This window comes from Ranitomeya variabilis, chromosome 2 (genome assembly GCF_051348905.1).
Source record: "Ranitomeya variabilis isolate aRanVar5 chromosome 2, aRanVar5.hap1, whole genome shotgun sequence".
Taxonomy (NCBI): Eukaryota; Metazoa; Chordata; class Amphibia; order Anura; family Dendrobatidae; genus Ranitomeya; species Ranitomeya variabilis.
The window spans coordinates 1,062,472,577-1,062,489,498 of record NC_135233.1 but is presented as its reverse complement, the minus strand read 5'-3'; the positions used below and the strand labels follow the sequence as shown (position 1 = coordinate 1,062,489,498).

Genomic DNA, 16,922 nt, shown 5'->3' with positions numbered 1-16,922 from the left:
GCCCCCTTTATGCGAGCAAACAAATCAGTCAGCAACGGCAATGGGTATTGATATTTAACCGTGATTTTATTCAAAAGCCGATAATCAATACATGGTCTCAAAGAGCCGTCTTTTTTTGACACAAAGAAAAAACCGGCTCCTAAGGGAGATGACGATGGACGAATATGTCCCTTTTCCAAGGACTCCTCTATATATTCTCGCATAGCAGTATGTTCAGGCATAGACAGATCAAATAAACGACCCTTTGGGTATTTACTACCCGGAATTAAATCTATAGCACAATCGCACTCACGGTGCGGAGGTAGTGAACCAAGCTTGGGTTCTTCAAAGACGTCACGATAGTCAGACAGGAACTCAGGGATTTCAGAGGGGATAGATGATGAAATGGACACCAAAGGTACGTCCCCATGAGTCCCCTTACATCCCCAGCTCAACACAGACATAGCTCTCCAGTCAAGGACTGGGTTGTGAGACTGCAGCCATGGCAATCCTAGCACCAAATCATCATGTAGATTATACAGCACCAGAAAACGAATAGTCTCCTGGTGATCCGGATTAATACACATAGTCACTTGTGTCCAGTATTGTGGTTTATTATTAGCCAATGGGGTGGAGTCAATCCCCTTCAGAGGAATAAGAGTCTCCAAAGGCTCTAAATCATACCCACAACGATTGGCAAAGGACCAATCCATAAGACTCAAAGCGGCGCCAGAGTCGATATAGGCGTCAGTAGTAATAGATGACAAAGAGCAAATCAGGGTCACAGACAAAATAAATTTAGACTGTAAAGTGCCAATGGAAACAGATTTATCAAGCTTTTTAGTACGTTTAGAGCATGCTGATATAACATGAGTAGAATCCCCACAATAGAAACACAACCCATTTTTCCGTCTAAAATTCTGCCGCTCGCTTCTGGACAGAATTCTATCACACTGCATGCTTTCTGGCGTCTTCTCAGTGGACACCGCCAGATGGTGCACTGGTTTGCGCTCCCGCAGACGCCTATCGATCTGAATGGCCATTGTCATGGACTCATTCAGACCCGCAGGCACAGGGAACCCCACCATAACATCCTTAATGGCATCAGAGAGACCCTCTCTGAAAGTAGCCGCCAAGGCACACTCATTCCACTGAGTAAGCACAGACCATTTACGGAATCTTTGGCAGTAAATTTCAGCTTCATCTTGCCCCTGCGATAGGGACATCAAAGTTTTTTCTGCCTGAAGTTCCAAATGAGGTTCCTCATACAGCAAGCCCAAGGCCAAAAAAAACGCATCCACATTGCGCAACGCAGGATCCCCTGGTGCCAATGCAAAAGCCCAGTCTTGAGGGTCGCCGCGGAGCAAGGAAATCACAATCCCAACCTGCTGTGCAGGGTCTCCAGCAGAACGAGATTTCAGGGACAAAAATAGCTTACAATTATTTCTAAAATTCTGAAAGCTAGATCTATTCCCTGAGAAGAATTCCGGCAAAGGAATTCTCGGCTCAGATACCGGAGCATGAATAATAAAATCTTGCAAATTTTGTACTTTCGTGGTGAGATTATTCAAACCTGCAGTTACACTCTGAAGATCCATTATTAACAGGTGAACACAGAGCCATTCAAAGATTAGAAGGAGAGAGAAAAAAAAGAAAGACTGCAGCATAGACAGACTAGCAAATGATCCAATTAAGAGCACAAAAAAAAAAAAACTCTCAGCAGACTTCTTATTTCTCTCCTTTCTCAGCCAAGGATTTTAACCCTTTAGAGGGCCGGTCAAACTGTCATGATCTCCATGGCCAGAGAACTAGCATAAGCCTCTATAGGAACAAGCTCTTGGAAGATGTAACTATACTGACCATGAACTAAACCTACCGCATCATCTAGAAGTAGCCAGGTAGCATGTCCTACTTTTTATCCCTATATGCCCAGCGCCGGCCGGAGAACTAAATAATGCTAGCAGAGGGAAATATAAGACCTGACTCACCTCTAGAGAAATGCCCAAAAAAAAGGAGACAGAAGCCCCCCACATATATTGGCGGTGATATGAGATGAAACAACAAACGCAGCAGGAAAATAGTTTTAGCAAATTTGAGGTCCGCTTTCTAGATAGCAGAAGACAGAAAGCACACTTTCATGGTCAGTAGAAAACCCTAACAAAACACATCCAGAAATTACTTTAGGACTCTGGCATTAACTCATAATACCAGAGTGGCAATTCCTGATCAACAAGAGCTTTCCAGACACAGTAACGAAACTGCAGCTGTGAACTGGAACCAAAATACAAAAACAAAACATGGACGAATGTCCAACTTATCTAGTAGATGTCTGGGAGCAGGAACAAGCACAGAGAGGCTTCTGATAACATTGATGACCGGCAAGCATCTAACAGAGAAGCCAGGTTATATAGCGACACCCAGATCTAATCAGAACAGGTGAACAGGGAAGATGATGTCACAAGTTCAATTCCACCAGTAGCCACCGGGGGAGCCCAGAATCCAAATTCACAACAGAGTACTGGATTTAACGGTGGGGGGGGGGAAGAAAGTGCAGCGCCTCAGAGTCCTGGTCATTGCAGTGATGTCATTCTTCCACCAGGGGGAGTGATATTACGTCTGATGGCAATAAAGGAGATCTACCTACCAGGTATCACAAACCATACACCACACTTCACACTCCAGACCACCAGGGGGAGCCTTGCTCCTATCTACTAGGGCACTCCTCACAGAAGGGTAAAACTGGTGGGCTGGATAGAAAGTTAGAGAGAAGCTGACTGGGCTTTGCCCAGGCAACACCTGTCAGGCAGACATCGGAGCTGCAGACAGAGGGCCCCTGGCAGGGGTGGGATCCTGTCGGAGGTCTAGCGGGACAGAAAGGCATGGAGCTGCGCCTACCCCACATGCGGCAGCATCCCAAGGAAGGACAGGAAGAGAATTGTGTTGTAGAGGGTGAGAAACAAAAGCATAGCACAAGGAGATAACACCAGAAGGAGTTCTGCCCTGAAATAGGCCGCCTCCTTCTGAGGCGCGTAGCCGGTGGCCGGAACACCGAGGGAGTAATAGTCTCTACTCTTTACTTCAGAGACCGGCAGGACAGTCAATTCCAAGTTGGCTGCCCGACCTTAATACCTAAGAAGACACAGTGGCAACTTGTGGGAGTCGGGGCGTCTCTAGGGTCCCTATAAACAAGCCTCAGGCCATCAGTCATACGGGTTTGTCCTATCCATACCATCTGGGGGAGAGAGAGGAAGAAATAACATCTAGAACATCTACAAGAGTTGTGAGGACCTTACCGGGAAGCTCAGCAGGGAGGTACTACAACACACAGGCGCTAGTAGGAAGGCTACTGATTTCCACCTGGATAAGGGGACTCTGGATTTGCATTCGGACCGGCTGGACTCTGCCTACCCTGTGATCTGGTGCCCTGGACTGTGGATGCTGAAGCCTTCAGTAAAGGTAAAGAGACTGCAACCTTGTGTCCTCGTTATTCACTGCGCCTTACATCATCCACCATCCACCATCTACACTCTGGGAAGCCCTGGGGATACACTTCACCTGTGGGAAGGTATACAATCTAGCTGCCATCACATCATCCCCAGAGGACCCCTAAGCAGCGTCGGTCACCCTGACCGAATACCACAGGTGGCGTCACGAACACTATTCCTATAAAAACTCTTCCTTTTATTGGACGCCCCTCAAAGGGCCACGGTCCGGGTAAGGCCACCGTGACATCCCCTGAACCGAGGGACCCGGTACCGAGTACCCCATTGCCCTTACATGGGGGCGCTCCAGACCCATCGGCGAACATGGTGAATCCTGTTTTGCATGGGGGCGGTTTAGGACAAAAGCTCCGACAGGTGCCAGAACCCAGTGTGAAAGCTCCCTAAGGCCGGGGTCACACTTGCGAGTGCAATGCGAGAAACTCGCGCATCAATACCTGGCACTGCCGCCGACACTCAAGATCGGAGCGTTCAGCTGCATAGAAATACAAGCAGCCGCACACTCCGGTCCCGAGTGCCGGCGGCAGGGTCGGGTATTGACCCGTATTTCACTTGCAAGTGTGACCCCGGCCTAAGGCACATCTCCAGCTATCACCTTCTCCCTCCACGGTAGAGGCTTGTTAATGCTTTCTATGGCATGAAAAATCATGCCTGAAACATCTCTAAGGTGGACCTGGTCAAAATATTTGGCTACATTGGAAGGGTTAACAGCCTCAGAATTCATGGAATCCCTAATATGTTCTTCCATTCTTATATGAAGTGTTCTCGATGCACGGCCTGTACAGGACAGGTTACACAGGTTGCCATGAACTCCGTAAATGACACTTGTGAGCATTGTCACAGATCGTAGAATTGATGGTTTTAGTTGTGACTGCACACTTGCAACACACACATCTTAACGAAACCTTGTTTAGTAAGATTTCTTATATTTATCAAACTCGGAGATAAAACATTCGTCAGGGTGGGCGTCTTTTTCAGTTGGATGATATGATATAATTTACCACCTTCTTGTAATTATGGAACCGATTTTATTATATTTTTAATTTGGGGGAATTCTCTTTGCTTTCTTGTATGTCACTAGTGTATTTTGTATTTTTATTATGAGGATTCTATACAAGATCATTTTTGTCTCTCTGATGAACGTTGGGGGCGTTTCATTAAGGTGCTTACATTAGAAATCTGGTGTAAACACCTTAAGTCACAAAATTTTGCGCAACTCAGCAGCTACCCCAAAATATTGTAACTTTTGGTGTTTACCCGCCAGTCCCGGACAGCTACAGCAATATGGGTGTGGTTACGGGCGGAACGGGAGTAGTCGCGCCTACCTGTCAAATTCAACATATGTTACACCAACCCCAGCTAGCATACATTTCTGGTGATGGCGCACACTTGGTATCAGATGGTATCTGATTTATTAATAAATCAGGTCAATGTATTCCAGCAAGTGATTCATTAAGACTGGTGTGTCCTACTCCAGTCTTAGTGAATCGCGTCCATTGATTGTTGCTCAACTGAGACTCCATTACCATACCCTCTGTTGGATAATCTAGAGCATATCTGCGATTCTTCGTTAAAGTGGTTATGAACATTAACGATCATTGAACATTGATGGCCTATCTTTAGGATAGGTCATCTGTGTGTAATCATTGGGGATGTGACAGCCAGCACCTCCACCGATCTGATGCTCCCAATGCCGACTAGAACTGCTCAGTTGTGGAGCAGTTCCAGCGCAGCACAGCAGTTCCAGCGCAGCACAGCAGTTCCAGCACAGCAGTTACATCACAGCAGTTACAGCACAGCTCCAAACAAAGGTGGATATTTAGATCTCCTGCAATAGATGCTTGTGACTCTTTCTTGGATGGCTAGATGCACCATTTAGAGTGGTTTCGCCAACAATGTGATTGCAGTACGTACTTGTGCTAAATGCTAATAACACCAGAGCTAACATCCTTTTTATACTCAAGTCTAAGAAAGAAAAGTTTTTTTGCATCACATGCATGTGGGAATCTTAAATTATAGGAATTACAGTTATATTCCATAAAACATAGTACGGCCACAACATCACCTGTCAAGGTGGCGATCACATCATCTATGTAGCGGCCGCAGCACACCACATGCTGTAAAAAGGGGTTATCATGTGAAAAATAAAACATCCTTCCAAACAGAAGGCGCCTGCACCTAGCCGAATGCTGCTAGGAAACAAAAAAACTTTATTCTTCTCGGCAGCATTCGGTTTCAGTCACAGGACAGCGCCAGCGCTGGTTCAGTCACAGGTCCTGGCCTTGACTGAAAGCCGGCCCAAATGCTGAGCGAGTGTCAGCCAGGGCCAGCGGCATGGCTACAGCTGCAACTCTGTATACTCAGTGCCATGGACATACCGCGACAGAGTGGGGCCAGAAGATTGCAGCATCTAGTAACACAAAATCCTTTACTGATTACAACTGCTCCACCACTGCTTTACTATTAAACAGTGCAGGTTTCTTTGCTGTCATTGGAAGGGTTAATCAGTTCAGTTGATCTCCTGGAGCTCTGCATCCTAAATTGCTTCAGCTCTTCTGAGTTAGTCGCTCCCCTCTGGTATATGTGCTCACCATTGGCACTTTGAATTGCCTGTGATAGTTCTACTTCCTGGTTTGGTGTTGGAGGAGAAGTTCACTGTTTGGAGTAGGGGGTTGGAGAGTTGTTCTGGAGATTGCTTAGTGAAGTTGGTATGAATGTTTATCCTTATCCTTTCCTATTTGGTTTCTCCTACCTATCCCTCCCCTGTGTTCCACTCTGTTGTTTTATGAGTATATTTGTATGATTGTAGTTTTGTTTCATCCCTGTCTTCCCTTGTCTATCTGGTTAGTGTAAGGGTACCGTCACATTAAGCGACGCTGCAGCGATAGCGACAACGATGCCGATCGCTGCAGCGTCGCTGTTTGATCGCTGGAGAGCTGTCACACAGACCGCTCTCCAGCGACCAACGATGCCGAGGTCCCCGGGTAACCAGGGTAAACATCGGGTTGCGAAGCGCAGGGCCGCGCTTAGTAACCCGATGTTTACCCTGGTTACCAGCGTAAAAGTAAAAAAAACAAACAGTACATGCTCACCTGCGCGTCTCCCAGCGTCTGCTTCCTGACACTGACTGAGCTCCGGCCCTAACAGCAGAGCGGTGACGTCACCGCTGTGCTTTCACTTTCACTTTAGGGCCGGATCTCAGTCAGAGCAGGAAGCAGACGCTGGGGGACGTGCAGGTGAGCATGTACTGTTTGTTTTTTTTACTTTTATGCTGGTAACCAGGGTAAACATCGGGTTACTAAGCGCGGCCCTGCGCTTAGTAACCCGATGTTTACCCTGGTTACCAGTGTAAAACATCGCTGGTATCGTTGCTTTTGGTGTCAAACACAACGATACACGGCGATCGGACGACCAAATAAAGTTCTGGACTTTATTCAGCGACCAGCGACATCACAGCAGGATCCTGATCGCTGCTGCGTGTCAAACTAAACGATATCGCTAGCGAGGACGCTGCAACGTCACGGATCGCTAGCGATATCGTTTAGTGTGACGGTACCTTAAAGCTATACACTTCAGTCTCACACCTCCCTGGGTGGGGGAGGAATCAGATAAGGTTTTAGATAGGCATTACAAGGTACGTGACCCCGGCATCTCCACCTTCTGGGGTAATTGAGGGTACAGGGATAGAATAGGGCGCCCCCTAGTTCGAGGGATCAGGTAGGTGCCCACAGTCACTACGTGACACTCAAAGTGGTGATTGAACCTACACTAGCGCCAGGGGGGGAATAAAGTTAATTTTTTCCCCACAGGGTTCGACTACATGCAGGTGCAGATTAGTGTCGCTAATAGCCTGCAGATTAACCCCATATCTGTTGGCTACTAGCATTTTTTGTAATGAAAGGTTCCCTTTAAGACCCTCATATAATAAGGCATTCACTTCACACTGGAAGGAAAAGGTGGAGTCTGAAATTAGGTTTTTTTATATGTAACTCCACAACAATAAAGAGATTTGTTAAAAAATGGAGCAAAAATGCACTAAAAACACTGTATTTTCAACCAGAAAAATCCATGTAAAGAAATCAGTCTGAATAGACCCATAGGCTATATACACACATTTTGTTTTCCATTATACTGTATGAAAGCAATTATACAGCGTGAAGGTTTGTGTGGGGCCATCATACTGTGTGGAGGGCTGTGTGGGGGTCATTGTATTATTTGGGGGCTAGTGCAGGCTATTATACAGTATTTAGTATCAACGTTCGGTTCAGCAAAGTGTGATCCTTCTTATATCATCTGCCGGCGGAATAGGGGGAGCAGCAGACCACCAATACACTGCAGATCATCGTCCGATCCTGAGTAACTTTAATGTGATGCATTTTGGGACCTTTATTTGTACGAATGTAGGAAACTTTAGTTTTGGTCTTGGATGTGACTTCTCCAAAGTTTGGATAATTTGCTGAGTTATCTCTATGGAAAGTTTGTCCAAATATAAAACTTGTCCCTGCGATTTACAGCAGGAGCGTCATACTGAGAATTGTTTTTAATTGTTGTCATAATCTTAATAATATTTACCCAGATTCTTATTTTTATTCTTTTCCATCACACGCAAATAGTTTTATTGCCTTTTTGCTTATTTTTGGCCAAAACAAATCTTTTTTTTTGCCTTTTGTTTTATTTATATTATTTTGTAAACATGGAATAGTCAGGTTTTGATGACACGAGTATAAGGTACATACACTCTTCAACACTGAAATCGCAACACCAAGTACGAAGAGTCGGGGAATGATGGAAATTGCAGGACAGACATGTTACTGATCTGAACATGATGAAAACATTTATTGAGTATGAGCCACGTGCAGAAATCCCCGCACTTACACATCTCGGCTGCTATCAGTGAGGTCAGTAATGGTCGTCTGAGGAATGTGCTGAATGCACTTGGGCAAATCATCAAGATCCGCTGCTGGCAGCACCCTGTGTAATTGCCAATGACGTCCCACATGTGTTCGAAGGGAGACAAGTCTAGAGACGCCGTAGACCATGAAAACCGGCTCTTGAACACTTTGGATAAATGGCCGCACCACTGGTTCCACCACCAAATCAATGTAATGGAATGAAGACTAGAGAGGTTCAGCTAGTGTATATTGTGCCACTACATATCATAATCCCAGGAGTAAGACTGGTGTGACATTCCTTTATGAAGGCCCCTTCATGGAGTTGCCCATGTGGTCTCCAGACCAATTTCCAGCTCTCGTTGTGTCCAAGACAAAAGCAAAAATTGGCGCTGAAGAGGATAGACCTCCATTCCTGTCTTGCTCTACACCATGAGCGCTTTTGAAAGTGGTGGTGTGATATCAATGGGGCACCTGTAGCCGGACGTCCGACTCGTAACCCAATGTTGAGCCTTCTGGTGATTTTTGGAGATGCTGTGTGATGACTAAGGCTCGGTATGTGATGTCTGATTTCTCTTGCTGTACAAAATAGATCAGTTGTGGAACCAGTGGTGCGGACATTTCTCCAACATGTCCTAGGAGCCATTTTTCAACATGACAATGCCAGGACGTTTTATAACGTATTGCCGAGTCATCAGTTCACACAGACATCATACAGCTGCAGGAGCTGGAATTCGGATGTCAAGACACAGCCGGACTCCCCGTGTAAAAGACAAAGATAATTTCTTACCATTTCTGCCTTCCTGATCACTGTATACCAGGCCTGCACAACAGGGGTTTGCCCCCGGCTATATGCGCTGTCTCGGAGACGCCACTCCTTTCTTTCTATAGTCCATGTATTTATGTCTTTCAGACACAAATACATTTGACCCTTGTGGTGCCCGGACTGAGGCAGGGCAGACCTAGTCAGCCCCCGCCCCGACGTGCGTCGGCGTGATGAGGTCAGAACGCCTCTAAACTCATCACACTGCTGCTGGTGCTGGGCTGCAGGTGGTGAGGAAGCGGTGGACGATGGTAAGTGCTCCAGGAGGAGGGAAAGGGGAAATATGTTTCAGGATTAATGTTATGGTGACATTATGGAGCAATCAGGGACATTATGGCGGACATTTTGGAGCAATGAAGGGCATTATGGGGACATTAGAGTAATGGGGGCATTACTGGTCAACGGGGACATTATGGGGCAATTAGGAGAGATAATGTCTGTAAAGTGCTGTGGAGTAAAATAATAAATAATGAAAGGGAGCATAGTATAGCATAGGGTGTGAGGACTTTATGCAGAGATGCACTGTGGAGAAGATATTATGAAGAGGGGCAGTTTGGGGGGACACTATGGAGAGGAGCAGTGTGTGGGGGAGATGTTATGGATTGGGGCAATGTGTGGGGGATATTATAGAGAGGGGGAGTGTGTGGGTTAGATATTATGGCGAAGTGCCGTGTAAGGGAGTTAATATGGAGGGGGCAGTAAAGGAGAGATAATATGGAGAGGGGCAATATAGGAGAGATAATATGGAGAGGGGCAGTGTAGGAGAGATAATATTGAGAGGGGCAGTGTAGGGGAGATAACATGGAGAGGGACAGTGTAGGGGAGATAATATGGAGGGGGCAGTGTTGGGGAGATAATATGGAGGGGGCAGTGTAGGGGAGATAATATGGAGAGGGGCAGTAAAGGAGAGATAATATGGAGAGGGGCCGTGTAGGAGAGATAATATGGAGAGGGGCAATATAGGAGAGATAATATGGAGAGGGGCAGTGTAGGGGAGATAATATGGAGGGGGCAGTATAAGAGATAATATTGAGAGGGGCAGTGTAGGGGAGATAATATGGAGAGAGGCAGTAAAGGAGAGATAATATGGAGAGGGGCCGTGTAGGAGAGATAATATGGAGAGGGGCCGTGTAGGAGAGATAATATGGAGAGGGGGAGTGTTGGGGAGATAATATGGAGAGGGGCAATATAGGAGAGATAATATGGAGAGGGGCAGTGTAGGGGAGATAATATGGAGGAGGCAGTATAAGAGAGATAATATTGAGAGGGGCAGTGTAGGGGAGATAATATGGAGGGGGCAGTGTAGGGGAGATAATATGGAGAGAGGCAGTAAAGGAGAGATAATATGGAGAGGGGCCGTGTAGGAGAGATAATATGGAGAGGGGCAGTGTAGGGGAGATAATATGGAGAGAGGCAGTAAAGGAGAGATAATATGGAGAGGGGCCGTGTAGGAGAGATAATATGGAGAGGGGGAGTGTTGGGGAGATAATATGGAGAGGGGCAATATAGGAGAGATAATATGGAGAGGGGCAATATAGGAGAGATACTGTAATATGGAGAGGGGCAGTGTAGGGGAGATAATATGGAGAGGGGCAGTGTAGGGGAGATAATATTGAGAGGGGCAATATAGGAGAGATAATATGGAGAGGGGCAGTGTTGGGGAGATAATATGGAGAGGGGCAATATAGGAGAGATAATATGGAGAGGGGCAATATAGGAGAGATAATATTGAGAGGGGCAGTGTAGGGGAGATAACATGGAGAGGGGCAATGTAGGGGAGATAATATGGAGGGGGCAGTGTTGGGGAGATAACATGGAAATGGGCAGCGTAGGGGAGATAATATGGAGGGGGCAGTGTAGGGGAGATAATATGGAGGGGGCAGTGTAGGGGAGATAATATGGAGAGAGGCAGTAAAGGAGAGATAATATGGAGAGGGGGAGTGTTGAGGAGATAATATGGAGAGGGGCAATATAGGAGAGATACTGTAATATGGAGAGGGGCAGTGTAGGGGAGATAATATGGAGAGGGGCAGTGTAGGGGAGATAATATTGAGAGGGGGCAGTGTAGGGGAGATAACATGGAGAGGGACAGTGTAGGGGAGATAACATGGAGAGGGACAGTGTAGGGGAGATAATATGGAGGGGGCAGTGTAGGGGAGATAATATGGAGGGGGCAGTGTAGGGGAGATAATATGGAGAGGGGCAGTGTTGGGGAGATAACATGGAAAGGGGCAGTGTAGGGGAGATAATATGGAGAGGGGCAGTGTAGGGAAGATAATATGGAGGGGGCAGTGTAGAAGAGATAATATGGAGGGGGCAGTGTAGGGGAGATAATATGGAGGGGGCAGTGTAGGGGAGATAATATGGAGGGGCAGTGTAGGGGAGATAACATGGAGAGGGACAGTGTAGGTGAAATAATATGGAGGGGGCAGTGTAGGGGAGATAATATGGAGGGGGTAGTGTTGAGATAATATGGAGACTGTCAGTGTGGGGGACATTATGCAGAAGGATATTATGAAGGGGCCAGTGTGGGAGTGGACATTACGGAGAGGGATATTTTGTGAAGGAAGCATAGGGAAGGGGCAATTATTCATTCAGGGCACAGCATGGGAAATATTTGTATTTATGGGGCAGTATAAAGATACTTTTATTTGTAAGGGCACCATGTCGGGATATACTGCTGAAGTCGGAGAAGAGAAAAATCTGCAGAGACAAGCTCTGGGAGTGAAATTTCATCATAATGTCTATACAACATGCAGACATAAGGGATGGGAATGACTCCAATTGGAGAAATTTCACCTATAAGGTAACTGGATGTAAATGTTTATTTGTGATACAGATTATGTCTCATCAGTACTGTGCTTTATGTATGGTCCGCAGTCTGATGATGGCTGGTAACAACAACTTCCAGCATTTCCTTACCATTTTTAAGGACATACTGGGAATTGTAGGTGCAAAGCAATCAAGCAATGCAATTACATATGGAGCAGACCTAACATTACAACTAATCATTGTTCTAAGCTTGATGCTGTATACATGTACTGATGGTAGTTGTGGTGCTGCATTCATGTACTGAAGATGGTTTTAGTGCTGCAGTCATGCACTGATGATCATTTTAGTGCCACATTCATGTACTGATGGTGGTTCTGGTGCTGCAATCATGTGCTGATGGTGGTTCTGGTGCTGCAATCATGTGCTGATGGTGGTTCTGGTGCTGCAATCATGTGCTGATGGTGTTTTTGATCTTGTACACATGTAGCAATCCATACAGATTGGTGAATTTGGTGTGTTTCTGGTCCAAAAACTCCGTTTAAATTAGTGTGTGTTCATGCTAATTTTTGGGGAAGCAAAAACTCTCCAAATTCTCCTCAAATACTAAAAAATTGGTTCTGGTGATGTATTAATGTACTGATGGTGGTTCTAGTGATACATTCATTTCAGCACCCATTTAAAAAAAAAAAAATTGGCCCTCGTGATTGGTTCAGTATGGCAATGTAGCCCTTGGACCAAAAAATGTGGTGCACCCCTGCTGTATACACAGCACCGCACAAGTGATCATGTAATTGCAGGGAGTCAGCAGGAGCAGATAGGCAATGTAGGCAGGAGACTGAATTTGCTCTGTAACTGAGGCTAATACAAGCCCAAGTTACAGGGAAAATCAGAAATTAAAAATATATATTTTATTATTGAAATCACCCTTTAGGGGTGGCCAAAGGTGTTGCATAAATGCAAAAATCTACTGCCATTCTCAGCCATTATCTCTAGCGTGTTAAAAATCAAAACATATATCCAATATATAAAAATGATTGTTATGGAAAGGGGACGATAATTTAAATTTTATTACAATGGTCCTTTGTGGTGGCTGTTTAAAAACGGTGAAAAATACATGTTTTTCCATTAAAAATAAAAAATAAAAATTAAGCCAAACGTATCATGAAAAATGAACACAAAAAAAAAAAAAGAGTTGAATGAATAAAAGAGAAAAAAATAGAGCTGCATTTGGGGGAAAAAATATATCAGGTCAGGAACGGAGGAAAATGGCCTAGCCTTAAACTGGTTAATATCTTACCTGAGCTACATCCAAGAGGTAAATCTGCAGGAAAAACGCTGCTGCACTCCCCGCTATCTGGTTGGGGGCTCCGCCTATGGCATAAGAAACCTTCCTGAAGACGGAGAGTTTGTGGTGCTTGACCTGGGAGTGAAAATAAGTAAAAATAAAGAAAGGGATATAGGAAAGAGTTCTTTACGGTAAGAGAAGTAAAGTGTTGGAAATCCCTAAAGGTAGCGATGGATCGAAAAAAAAAAAAAAAGTAGCAGAGGCAGCATGATCTATGTACAGATCTGGAGGGTCAAATGGTAGAGACTATGGAAATAAGAAGAAGAAAATGGCCAAATAATGCTGGAAGTGTAAAGAACCCAACGTATGTGATCCACATTCAATACTTTACTAATAGAAAGTGTCCTGTGCTCTGTATGTGCCAGTGACACGACCGCGCTGGGACCAGGAGGAGCCGAGCGGGTGATTCGTTATCTGTCCGCCCCATGGGGTCAAAGCACAGAAAGTCGAGAAGATTTCCTCTCTGGGTCAGTGTGCAGCAGGCAGATAAGAGGAGGAGCGACATATCTGCTGCCTGCGTTTCCCGGAATATATGAGAATGGTGTTTAGTAAGCAAAGTCACTACGTAACCACACGGGGGTCAGCAGCGCGGCCCCCGGTCACACTATGCCTGGGACGTAGCAGGTAGTGCTCAACCAGGCCAGTAGGAGTACAACTTATACATTTTTTTTTAAAGCTTCTACAAATGTTATAACATTTTAAAAAAAACTATACTCCTTTCCCCACAGACCTGACACTCCATCAGGCTTCCCAATTTTTAATAAATGGTCGTTATTTTACCGCTGCAGCCAATCGGTGGCCTCAGCAGCAATGTGGCACGAACCAGTGATATGGCAGAAGACTCCTGCTAGCACCCATGAGGGGGGGGACTGGCTGCAGGGGTCACACGCTCGCCCCCTGTAATCTAAGTCGGGGTGGGAGCATCAAGAACTGGATGTACGAGGGAGCGAAGAAGCATTGTTGATTTTTATTATTTTTTTAACATTTGTAGACTAATTTAAAAAAGTTTTACAAAAGTTTAAAAGTTTTAAAAAGTTGGCAAACCTATTTAATAAGATATACAAAGTAAAGAATAAAGTTCTATTATTTATACTTTATCGTGAATATCGCAGAAAAAAATATGTCTATTACTTTATCCTGTTTCTCAGCCAAAAACCGCGTCAATACGCTCCGTATCCCCGAAAATGGTGCAAATAAAAGCTGTCAGCTGTAAAATAGTGTATATACTGTATATATATATATATATATATATTTTTTTTTTTTTTTTTTAAATATATATTTATGGCCCCAATTCATCACATTTTGGCAAAGTTTTGGAGTATTACACTATATATATATATATATATATATATATATATATATATATATATATATATATATATATATATATATATATATATATATATAGTGTAATACTCCAAAACTCTGCCAAAATGTGATGAATTGGGGCCACTGGACCAGATTCATCATTTGCATCCTTTTTTTGGCTAGGTTTTCGTTGCAGTTTTTTCGCGACAAATTCTTGAAAATGGCGCACGCCGTTCATGAATTTTTAAAATAAAATGTTCTTTATTTTTGTATTTTGCCTTTTTGCTTTGTGCCTTGTTAGAGAAAAAAAAAGTCACATGTTTCTGCTATAAAATGTCTCATGATTTATCCAACAACAAAAAAAAATTCGGGCATGCATAAAATCACTCCAGATGGGGGACTGGAGTACATCTGCACCAAAATCTGGCGATATTTTTTTTTTTTTAATAGCAAAATCTAGAAAACCTAAATTCTGGTGAAAATGTCCAACATAAAAAAAAAAAACCACAGGCGAACACAAAAATAATATTAGAAAGAAAAATAAGGAGCAAATAAAACAAAAAATTTTTTAAAAAATGCACCAAACAATAATGAATCAAGTCTTTTTGGTTTGTCCTGAAAACCATGATGGAAAAAGATTAAAAAAAAGGATATTGGAAAATTGACATTATTTATTAGGCGGCGAATAAAACCGGACTATCCCTTTAAGTGATAAAGTGGATCACGGGGGGTGCATTTTAATTTTTATCTATTTTTTTATTTTATTTTTAGGGGGGTCCTTGTACTGAAATAAATTCGGAGCCCATATATGAGCACGTCTGGTCATATATATGACATAGATGCCTCCTGCAAACTGTTGTGCGACTTTGACAACTTTCTTACAACCTCTGCTTGCTGTCAGTGAACTGGAGCAGGATCTATACAGACCGATAACACTTCTAGCAGCAGAGATACAACCAGTGCTGCACTGATGAGGATGAAGCCGACAGTGACTGTAGCGCTGTACTCTATGAAGTGCACTGGAGGAACTACAAGTCGCAGCATGCACCTCACTGTGAGGACATAGACACGAAGGGGGGCATAGGTGGCAGACGTGACACCCACCTGTCTCCGGGGCAGCAGCCTCTTGGTGTTGGGGGTCAGTGCGCTCAGATCCGGGGCTCTCTCTTCCATGTCAGGAGCGGAGTGAGCAGGACGGGTGCAGTGCGCCCTGCAGCCACCAGAGGGCGGGGAGGAGGCGCTCTCTCTAGGACTGCTGCTGCTGCTGCTCTTCTTGTGCAGGGCCGTGATGATTGACAGCTGCACATCACCAACACACATCACATGCAATATATCATGTATATAACAATGTTATCACTTACATAAAGCTATATAGGAATATACACAATATAAACACTTCTGCTGCACTCCTATTATGGCTTCTATTCATAACCTACAAGATTTTTGTGTATTTATTTATTGTGTTTTTAAAGCATCGCAAACCGGGTTTACCATTTTTATTTGCATACTGCTAACAAATGTATTTTGATTCAACTTTATTTTTTTAAGTGGTTTGGGAGGGATCAAAACCCATTAACCCCTTAGTGACAGAGCCAATTTTTACAATTTTGACCACTGTCCCTTTATGAGGTTATAACTCTGGAACGCTTTAACGGATCCCGGTGATTCTGAGATTGTTTTTTTGTGACATATTGTACTTCATGATAGTGGTAACATTTCTTCGATATTACTTGCGATTATTTATGGAAAAAAAAACGAAAATATGGCAAAAATGTTTAAAATTTAGCAATTTTTAAACTTTGAATTTTTATGCCCTTAAATCAGAGAGATATGTCACACAAAATAGTTTATAAATAACCTTTCCCACATGTCTACTTTACATCAGCACAATTTTGGAAACAAATTTTTTTTTTTGTTAGGAAGTTATAAGGGTTAAAAGTTGACCATCGATTTCTCATTTTTACAACAAAATTTACAAAACCATTTTTTTAGAGACCACCTCACATTTAAAGTCACTTTGAGGGTTCTATATGGCTGAAAATTCCCAAACTTGACACCATTCTAAAAACTGCACCCCTCAAGGTGCTCAAAACCACATTCAAGAAGTTTATTAACCCTTTACGTGCTTCACAGGAACTGAAACAATGTGGAAGGAAAAAATGAACATTTAACTTTTTTTTGCAAACATTTTACTTCAGAACCAATTTTTTTTATTTTCACAAGTGTAAAAAAAGAAAATGAACCACAAAAGTTGTTGTGCAATTTCTCCTGAGTACATCTATACCCCATATGTGGGGGTAAACCAC

The 16,922-nt window shown here is 43.9% G+C and overlaps 1 protein-coding gene across 1 annotated transcript in view; it reads right to left on the bottom strand.

Moving 5' to 3' along the window:
* The window catches only part of MFSD2B (MFSD2 lysolipid transporter B, sphingolipid), a 54,746-nt gene extending 38,899 nt beyond the window's left edge, over positions 1-15,847 (bottom strand). The window contains exons 1-2 of the mRNA XM_077291504.1: positions 15,721-15,847; positions 13,261-13,383 (exon numbers count right to left, since the gene is read on the bottom strand). Coding sequence (XP_077147619.1) covers positions 13,261-13,383; positions 15,721-15,789 — 192 coding nt within the window. The 5' untranslated portion in view covers positions 15,790-15,847. The remainder of the gene's footprint in view (positions 1-13,260; positions 13,384-15,720) is intronic.
* Between the last annotated feature and the right edge of the window lie 1,075 nt (positions 15,848-16,922).